The sequence below is a fragment of the Condylostylus longicornis genome, unplaced genomic scaffold, assembly GCF_029603195.1.
Source record: "Condylostylus longicornis isolate FDR11 unplaced genomic scaffold, ASM2960319v2 ptg000040l, whole genome shotgun sequence".
Classification (NCBI taxonomy): Eukaryota; Metazoa; Arthropoda; class Insecta; order Diptera; family Dolichopodidae; genus Condylostylus; species Condylostylus longicornis.
Genome location: NW_026578009.1, coordinates 4,870,433 through 4,881,662, shown reverse-complemented (window position 1 = coordinate 4,881,662; position 11,230 = coordinate 4,870,433). Strand labels below are relative to the sequence as shown.

Genomic DNA, 11,230 nt, shown 5'->3' with positions numbered 1-11,230 from the left:
TTAATTTTTTCAATTGGATTTTTGCGTTTTTTTTTGTTCAAATTATCGACCGAACGTTTCTCATATTCAAAAACAAAGTGAATAAATTTTGTATGCATTTCGAAAAAACGAGATACGCAATACTAAATAATTCTTCTAACTCGAAAATTACATTTTACAAGTATATGATAGTTACTCACTTTCTTCGTAGATGGTTACTTTCTGCAAAAACACAATCCAGTTCACTAAAATCAAATGGACTGATTTGTATTTATGTTGGAAGTTATTTTTAAAATTTCTGATGTTAAATAATGTTTACATATAGGACGTTCATCACGCTTACTTTAAGTTTTATATTTTGTGATATATGTATGTACACAGTACCTTATTGAGACAAATTGTCTTATATAACGAGTCCTAGACTAAATATTCCTAAAAGCGTCAATTTATTTCATATTACTGAGTCTTATTACTTTGAAAACGGATAAATATATTGAATATAAGATATTATCTGTATTTTATAACATATATAGGTATTTGGAAGAGAACTACTCTTTTGAGAGCAATACAAATTCTCATATATACAAATGCATACATATTTTAATTTGACATGTGACACCAAAAAAAAAAAACGAGATAATCTTACAACAAAAATTAATAATGTTCAAAGCTCGCTCACATTTCAACTTTTCAATATTGTTTATTTTTATTTGCTCGTTGAGAGACTTTTGACATTTTATATTTAAAAGGAAAAAAAGAATGTAGAGAAATGCGGAAGGAAGGAAGAATAAAGTAAACGGAAAAAAACAAAGATTTTTATTTTGATTTATCCCTCATATATTAAAATTTATTGTTATCTTTTTTAGTTAAGTTCAGTACCACCTTAAATCTATCCAAATAAAAATACTTCTATTTTTATAATTTTGTTGTATTAATACAGAATTGCTACAAAAGTTTAGTAATTTTAGAGCGCATTTACGTTTAATATAACCGCATTATTTAATTTATATGAGATTTTTCTTTCGTTAACTTGTTTTTATTTAACGAAAATGGTTGAGTTTAGTATTTCCCTATTTTGACATATCTATCAAAATTACTTCGTCCAAACACTTCCATTTTCGGACAAAACGATACACTTAACGAAAGTAGCCGAATGGTAGCCATCATCAGACTTTTTCGGGTCGGCTCACTCCAATTTGTTCATCAAAAAGTAGGAAAAATTTGTAAAAGTATTTTTGAAATTTCAATATTGTTATTTAAAGATCAATTATTAATTTGATTGACGGTTTTTGAAGTCTTTAATAATTATAGTTCGATCAAAAATACTTTTAAAATCCCAAAGAAAAAAACCAAAAAGACCATTTTGGTTTAAAATTTCATCGCACTGCGTGCAAAGTAGTTAAAGAAAGTCTATTCGGTCCAAGTTAAAAAATTGACGATTTTTTTATAAATTTTGTGTGAAAGCAAGAAGGGGACGTCAAAAATTTTAATTTGCTTTAAAAAAGCATTTTTTTTTTTTTTTAATTTTAATATATAATTTTTGGAACGGGCGAAAAAAAAATTAAATTGGAAAGCTCTTTCTTACAACGTGAATATTAATCCAAAATAACTTAGTAAAAAAATGGCGTTAAAAAGAATCAACAAGGTAAATATGTGTTTATTGGAAAGTTAATTATTAAAAATTAGAAAATCTCCAGAATTTACAACAAAATTTGAAAAAAAAAAGTATCGAAATGAAATCTCGATAAATTCCTTAATATTTTTCTAATTTTCTTTTAGTTTTCATTTTTTTTTTTTTTTGGAAAGTACCTTTGTACGTCCATGATGTATGTATACATACATATGTATAAAAATATATATAATGCTAGCTAGTATATAATAATCTTGGTCGAAATTGATTACTAACGAATAGAACATTAAAATTTTCATTATGTATACTTAAAAATTGAAATATTTTGTTATTAAATGTGCAGTGTCATATTTATTATTTTTATATAAAAAAAAATATGAATATTTAAAGTTTAAAATTGATTAGTTTTTCGTAATTTTATGTGTCATGAGAGAAAAAAAGTCTAGCATAAGTGAATACATAGATGTTCGTTCTTTATTATATTTATGAAATAAAAAAAAAAATGTATAAGTTACGTGTTCCTGTCGTTTGTACATGCTTAGTAATTGTAAACGAGATTCGTTTTTAACCGCATAAATCAAATAACACTTTATTCTTTTATTTCACAAAGAACACCATTCCCACAAGGTTAAGCATTTTTGTATGAATAATTTTGGTGTCTAGATTCCAGAATAATCAAATTACACTTAGTCACTTCCAAGTAAATAATAAAAAATAATAAATTTTGTTTAATTTTAAAAATACTTATAAAAAGATAAATAAGAATATAAAGGTCAACAAATTATTTTTTGTTCTGCTATCCTTAAAAAACAACCCATACTTATAACGATAATATAAGTATAGATAAATACATAGGTAGCTACTTCCTTATACCTATGTACATAGTTATATTTATATAATAGGATTTAGTCACATTGTAATAAATTTTGCTGCGATAGAGCATTGCATCAAAATTTTATTGTATCAATTATTTAAAAACACGTAAACAATTTTAGTATGAATAAAATGTTTTATAAAATCAAATGTTTCTAAGGTAGTTTCCCATATAAAGAAAAATGTTTTTAAAGAAACAGTTTTGGTTCAAATGAAAAAAAAGCGCGATTTGTTTTCTTATTTTCAAATATCATACTTGTAACGTTTTTTTTCTAACAGTAAAAAACACAGAAAAAAAAAACGAAACTAAAATTATTTATCTCTTCTTTTATTTTAGCTCAAAATTTCAAAACTGGAGGGTATTTTGCAATTAAAAATAGATGATTTAAACTTTTCATTAAAACTACAATAATTTATCAATTAGTAACAAATATCTTTTATAAGGAAATTTAATAAGTGCATTTAATGAATTAATTTTAAATATGTTTTCTTTATTAAATCTAACTTTATCTCAATGACTTAAATGCGCAAGTGTAATAAGTTCTATCACATGTTTTTTTTTTTATTATTAATTGTTTCTTTCCTTGAAAGTGTAACTTACCTTGTATATATACTTACCTACCTATGTATCTACTTTCAGTGAAAATTTCCAACCAAAAAAAATTGTGCAAATGATGTATTTTTAATATCTTCAATGTTTTCTTTATTTTTTTATTGTGATAAAGTAAAATAAAGAGATAGGTATACATCTACCTATAATATAAAACTTTTATCACTTAAATTAATTTTATAAAATCTTACAATTTCCTTCAAGATAAGCATCGCAAATTTTGAATTGCTTATATTTTTTTTTATGATAATAATACATACAACGTACGTACGTAGATGCATATAAAATTTCATATTTTAAATTTTAAATTACATCAAAACCATCACCCAAATAATGATCTACTTTAAAGATAATAATCTAAATTATCGTCTACGCTGTGAAATATTAAATTACAATTAAGTAGATTATTAAGTACCTACCTAGTAATTCTTACTATGGTAAATTTGTAGTACCCACAGTAATACAAATAAAACCCTTTTAAATATTTTTTGTAATGTTTTATGTTAATAATCTTAAAATCTGTTTTATGGAATTCATTAAATACTTAAGTTACTGTAATTAAAAACCAAATGATTTTAATTAAATCTATTTCTTATAATTAATATTTAAAAATTTTTACAGGAACTTCAGGACTTGGGTAGAGATCCTCCAGCACAGTGCTCGGCAGGGCCAGTTGGTGATGATTGTAAGTAAAAGTTTTGCTTATAAACGCTTTATATAAATAAATCTCACTTAGTTTTTTTATAAATTATTTTGTTTTAGAAAATCTTTTATGTATTTAAAAATTTTATTGTTATATTTTCAGTGTTTCACTGGCAAGCCACTATAATGGGTCCGGTAAGATAAAATTTTCATAATAGAAAAATTGTTAAAGTTATATCCCAACACAAATTTACTTAATTCATTGAATATATTGAATTTCAATTATGTACCTATCTACTTAAGATCCTACATTGTTATATTTTAAATTCATATAACTAGATGAAAGCCAAATTTGCTATGAACGGAACCCCTTAAATGAAATGTATAAAATGAAAGGAATATCGCATCTACTTAAAAATTGCGTGTTTTAAATTAAGTTTATAGTGGGTTGTTTGCGGAGCAAAAATCACTAGCTTAAGAAGAACCCATGACATGTCAAAAATTTCATCCAATTTATAAGACGTTTTAATTAAACTGCTAAAGCAACATGCAAACTTTGTATTCAATTTTAAATTAAGCATTAATTTTTCGATATTTTAGACCATTTGGTACAATATTTTATTTATCAAGTAGTAGTTAAGTAAAATTTTTTCCTCTCATTTTAACCAAAATTTTCCTAACTTTTTCAAAATCAAATATGCAAAAATTGATCATATTTGAACGTACCGAGTATTCTGTAAAGTCAGTAGATATCATATAAGTGATAATGCTTCACATTCCTGATATTAATCAGTAATTTTTGTTTTTCGTACTAAAATTTTTATAATATTAATTACTTTTTTAATTTTCAAATTTTGCACATATTTTGGATTTTTGCGTTTTTGTTCATAAGAGGACCCTACGCTAATTACTGTTCAGCCTATTATACTTATAAGAGCTTCAGTTACTAAAAACAAAAACTGAAAAATTGTAAAGCCGAAAATAATGCAAGGGTAAAACATTCTTTTTAAAGAAAAAACACCTCTCTATCGCCATTCTTGTTTTCTTTTCATAAAAACTTGGAAAGCAAATTGTGATTGTTTGAATTATTTTTTACTAAAGAAATTCAATTTTATAATGGTTAGTTACAATCTCAACACATGACTCAGTTGATTAAAATTCACAAAAATTTCAAAAAATTCACACATACTAAAACAAAATTATTATGTTATCATAAAAAAACAATATTTTGAAAATTTATTTACACTAAGAATAATAGTAAGCTACTTAAATTTTGGAAGGCCATGTTAATTGCACAATTTGACTTATAAGCAAATGAATATATGTGAAATTTTCCGTTTCCCTTTAAGAAGAAACGGTTTAGTTTTACTAAAAATAGTTTAACAATTAAATCCTATTTATGTATTTCAAAAAAACTTGTAAAACATAATTTAATATTGTTTAAAAATTGAAGTTAAATCGCTTAAAGAAAGATTTTGGTTAAAATAATTATACTAGAATATTTTTCACTAAGTAGTTGAATTTAAATTTTTTCTCTTGTTTTGGTGTTAAACATTTATGTTTTTATTAACACTTAAGTACTAAAACTAAGTAAATATTTTTTTACAGTGACGAAATTTTTACCTTATGAAAACGATATTCAATTTTCTTCATTGCCTTCAAGCATGTTTATGTTGACATAGTTGTTTGACAAGCTGCAATCCATTTAAGACCATTTTCTTTTGTGAAGATTATACTATTTAATTTAACTACTTTATTTAGAGTCATGTTATGTGTCTATGTTGCATAAGTTCTTATTTATCTAGACTTTGTTATCTATCACTATTTTTTTTTATTATTATATTTTCTACTGAGGCTCGAAGGAAATTTAAAGGCGCAGACAGATTTATTTATTATGTACATTTCTTTAGAAGTCATGGTTATGGTTGAACTAAATCTAAATTTAGACAAACTCAGAAATAGCAAATATTTCATATTTTAATTGTTTTATTTGACTTTACAAAAACTTTTTGCTGGGTTTATTGGGCGTTTTGTAATATTTTTAATTTCAAGCTTTACACTTGTACAATCTGTATATGGCTACGTAGAAAAAATTTATATTTTAAAATATGTTTAACGACTCAATCCGATATTATACGTGAGAATGAAGGTGCAATAACCTTTAACTTTTTAATTTTAATTCCTTTAAATAAAAATATGATTTATTGATATATGCGAATATTTAAAAAATTGTGGTCTTAAGCCATGAAAATTAAATAAAAAAATAATTATTAATGTTAAAATTTATATTTTCAATTAATAATTAAATTACAAATATTAAATGAATTATTCTGTCGAAATGCGAATTTGAATTCACAATTAATTTAAATATGTGATCGTCCTTTAATTTAAGATACATTCATTTTATTTATTTTATTTTTTTTTTTAATTACTTAAACAATTCTATAAAAAAACGAAAAAAAATTGGGTTGACCATGTCAACTCTATGATACCCTTACGAATTTGTTATCCTATGTACGAGTAAATATGCCATAGCTGACTATAAGAGAGACTTGTACTTTAAGTTGCCGTATTACCATATTAATTTATACAAAATTTCAGTACTGTGATTTCAATATTTTCTATGATAACATATTGTCTCAGAGTTCGACATTGATAAAAAACATATACTTGAATCTATATCTTAGACTATATTTTCTTAGAGTTACAAACGGTAAGAAAAATTTAGTATACTCTTCGAACATACGTTCGTACGGGTATAAAAAGCTGAAACGGTTATAATATTGAAATTAGCAATTTTCTATTTTCGGATAAAATAATATTGCTGAAAAGGTCATAAAAGGTTAAGCAGGAAAATTTTTTTTTTCATACAATGATGAAAAATATAAAAAATAAATGTAAAATCTTAACTCTAAATTTCTTTGTAGGCAATTTACATATTATTTCTCCAAAAATCAAATATATAATCAAAATTATTTAATACATAATTTAGAATTAGTACCAGGTGAGCTTTCAATTGAAAAACATAACTAAAAATAATTTAATATTAACGTCAAAAAATGCTTTAAAATGAAATTTTTTACATCTTTCAAAGTTTTTCTTAATATTTTCTTCTGTTTTAGCACGAAAATAACCTTGAACTAGACTAGAGTACGTTTCTCTCTGAAATAAATTTCCTTTTATTTTTTGTTTTTTTAGTATTTTCTTATTGTTTTTCTATTCTTCTAAATTTAATTTTTAAAGGTATGTTGTACTATTTGAATATTTTCATTTATTTTGTTTTAAAATGTTCAATGGAACATTCTTATATTGAAAAAGAAAAAACAAAATCCGATTTTTGTTTTTAAAACAATTTATTTTATAGGGAATAAATATTTATCTACGTATGTATGTATGTATAATTCGGAAAGAAAAAACCGTTTCTTTTAGGAAAAGCTTCCTCAAATTTCTATTGAATCCTTAATTTAATTAATAACAGATTTTTTGCATTAAATAATAATTGAAAATTAAAAATTTAGAGAATTTTTAATTTGAAGTCTCCAAGTTTTCAGTTCACCAAATAAAAGTTTCCATAGGTACAATTGTGATTTTATGATTTCCATAAATTATAATTGTATAGATAGAAGAATATAAGAAATACTCATACTTAAAATTTAATATTTTTATGAAAATATTAAAATTTCAGAAATCTTTACAAAAGTACTTGAAAAATATTTTAAAATTTTCTTTGGTCTCTTTTTTTACAGTGCCATAAAAAAGCACAAATTTAATATTAATTAAGCTAAAAAAAAAGCACAGTGAAAGTAGGCATAATGTGAATATTGAAATTTCTATATATTATAAACATATTATAGAGAGAGAGTAGGAGTTATCCAACCGCCTACATATTAATTTGAAAAAAAAAAACAGTTTATTCTTTACATTTTTTTTATTAATAAATATATTTAAAAAATATAAATGATGAGAGTGTTCGTAATAATTATAAAAAATAGACCTTACATATCTGCATACGTCATACTAAATGAAAATTTTGAGCTTTGTTTTATTTTTCAATTTCAAAAATAACCGAAAACCAAAAACTTTTCAGCTTGATACTTTTATTTTTTAGCGAAAATAGCAAAATGTTACTTACATTTACAGATTAAATGAGTTTTAGTTCGATATTGAGTTTAAAATTTAAATAAATGATAAGAAATTTGAATTATAAGAAAAAATTAGAAAAAAAATATTAAGTATTGTTCAACTTGTAAACAAAATAATGAGAAAACTAAGAAATTAACTTAATTCCTCTACTGACTAACATTTGATTGCCAAATTTCAATTTATATTTAAAATTCTATAATATTATATTAAATATTTATATTTAATATAATAAATGTTAAATATTTATATTTCAAAAATTCATACAAATATGTAGATTTATATTATGCACATATACAAACGTATGCATTAAATGAGAAGTATGAAGGACTTAGTTCGTCCTTGTGGTTTCTACAAGTATTTTTTGTAATATAGTAATTTTAGAAAGCATGTAAAACTAAAATGTGTATTAGATGAATTACTTCAATTACACCTTAAGCGTTAGAAAATATATATATGTATATATATTATAGAAAAATAAAAAAGCATAGAAAATATAAGCGAGAAAAGGAGAACGAAATTACAAAAAAAAAGTACATACCAATTGTTTTGGTTTTACTCAATCACAAATACTTACCTTTATATATATTTTTTAATATCAGTAATAGTATGAAAGAAAAATTTAATTTTTAAATTTACCGACATTGCGTCTACTTCTATTTGCATTTGACTGCAATAGGTCCTTTCTATAGGTCCCTTAACGAGACACATTAAATGTAATTAAACACATTATATGTAAGATAGAATTAATTTAGTTTTTCCATTAAACAATAATAAGATTTGTTTCGTGAAGGTGTTTTTTTTTCTTAAAAATTATCCTTTAATTTTTTTTAAAAAATAATCTTAATTTTGACATATGTAGGTACAAACACTTTGACATTGTGTAAACTTATTGCTTTATTTATATAAAAAAATATACATACATATAATATATTTTTAGTTCACTATATACATGTATATATTAATTTTTCTTTTTAGCCCGATAGTCCTTATCAAGGCGGCGTATTTTTCCTAACAATACACTTTCCAACAGATTATCCCTTTAAACCACCAAAAGTCGCTTTTACAACACGCATATATCACCCAAATATAAATAGTAATGGGTCGATTTGCCTTGATATATTAAGATCTCAGTGGTCACCGGCATTAACTATTTCAAAAGGTAATTTAATTATTATTAAAACAAAAAAAAAATAATTATTTTATTAATATATTTTTGTTTTATTATTTTAGTTTTATTATCAATTTGCTCTCTTCTCTGTGATCCAAATCCAGACGATCCTTTGGTACCGGAGATTGCAAGAATATATAAAACTGATCGAGAGAAATATAATGAGTTGGCACGAGAATGGACAAGAAAATATGCTATGTGATGCGTTCCAGTACTACAGTCGATCCGTCATAATATTGTAATAAAAAATGCTACATTATAAAATCTACTTAATATAAATATTAAAATAATTATCATTAATGATTATTACAATTTTTAAAAAATTTACAAATCAATCATCATTTGAAAAGTGCTAAAAACTGAAAAACCAAACTAAACGATATAAAAATTGCATGATTAAGGAAAATATTAATATATTAATAAAAAAAAAAACAAATAAGCAAAAATTTCAAGAGAAAAACTGATTTAAAACAAAATATAAAAAACAGAAAATTTATAAAAAAAAAATGGAAGAAGACGTTTAGAAGAAGGAATAAAAAATTAAATTAAAAGATTAGAAAAAAACATTTTCTTAACTTGAAAAAGTTTTTTTTAAAACAATTTCTAGCAATTTCTCATAAATTGTGTTTAAATTATTATTAGGTTTTATGATGAAATCATTACTTCATTCTGCAATTTTAATTGTTACCTTGCCGTTTATTTTAATTAGAACAATTTAGTTTCTTTTTTCAAATTCTAAAAATAAATTTAAAAAAAAAACATTAAATTATAAAAGATATTAATAATAATTAATTAATTTCAAAGGATATCGAATTATTTATCGCTTTCACTTCACCGTGAAAACATTTCATACCTTCCCAAAAACAAATGTTAATTAAGAAAGAAATGTAAAAAAAACAATTATTTTTCATTAAAATATGAAAAATTATACAAAAAAAAAAACAACAAGTAAAAAAATGATAATAATGAAAAGCTATATAATATATAAACTTTAATATGGAACGAATATTTAAAAGTAGATTTTTACAGGTATCAATGTTACATTGGACGCTTTATAATATAAAAATTTAGCGCTCTATTATTAAAAACAAATTATTTTTAACTTAAAAAGAATTTCAATTTTGAATAGGTATATTTTCTTTTATTTATAAACTTTTATAATTAATTGCAATATAAATTACATCTGAATATGATTATAATTCATTATAAATTTAGATTTTATTTTTTTTTGCTAAAAACTTATAACTGATAGGACTTTAAGTAATATTATTCAAATAAACTTCTTAAGCTTCTTAATTTCGGTAAATCAGTTAAATAAAAAGAAAAGTTTCTTCTAGAATTTATTAATCAGACATTAATTTTTAAACTTATATACATATTTATAACATTATTTTAATTTAAGACTTTGAATTAATGTTCTTAAATTATTTTAGTTTTTTTTTAGTCCATTTGTGTATTATACTTACATGTTTGATAAAATATCTTAAGTAAAATGAAAATTTTGCTCAATACTCAATTTCTGTTGATGAATAAGAATTAATAATAGATACCAATTCCTTCAACAAAAAAAAAAGATCAGTCCTTTGTTAAGGGAACTTTAACTTTTAAGTGGTAGTTATAATAGTATCTATCATATAAGGATTAGTAAAACCTTTGAAATTGGTAATTTCACAGATAATACCAAATGTGTAAACTAGTCCAAGAAAAGTTACTATGAAATAATAATAGCAAGCAAAAGGTTTGGTTTGTTTTCTTATCCACAGAGCATTACATTAAAAACAGCTTTGCCTGCAATTGAAATTTCATACGAAACTTTTCTCCTTACCTGTTGCACATCTGTGTAATTTATTTGTTTGAAATTTTATAACATTTTCGAATGTAAATTTAATATCTTTAAGTTAAAACAAAGATGAGAAGCTCTTTTTTTTGAGTAATTATTTTTGTAATGGTATAGCTAATACCATCAACGAAAAACTCGATAAAGTGATTTTGTCGCGAAATTCAGATATATTTATTGACATGCAAAATATCGAAATGTAAGTGTATGATTGAATTTTTAATTACCTTTTTCAAATGTTTTTTAATCGCTCCCAATCACCAGAATCACAGTAATACTGTCTGAAATATTCAGTATTTAGAATTCTAACTGTATTTTATAATAATAAAGTGTTATTTTAACCGCGAT

The 11,230-nt window shown here is 23.1% G+C and overlaps 1 protein-coding gene across 1 annotated transcript; it reads left to right on the top strand.

Annotated features, from left to right (window-relative positions):
* Window positions 1-1,118: 1,118 nt before the first annotated feature.
* Window positions 1,119-9,348, top strand: LOC129609614 (ubiquitin-conjugating enzyme E2-17 kDa). Its single transcript, XM_055521641.1, has 5 exons — window positions 1,119-1,624; window positions 3,714-3,777; window positions 3,898-3,929; window positions 8,853-9,036; window positions 9,108-9,348. The coding sequence occupies exons 1-5, from the start codon at window positions 1,601-1,603 to the stop codon at window positions 9,245-9,247; spliced, it is 444 nt and encodes a 147-aa protein (XP_055377616.1). The 5' UTR covers window positions 1,119-1,600; the 3' UTR covers window positions 9,248-9,348.
* Window positions 9,349-11,230: the final 1,882 nt, after the last annotated feature.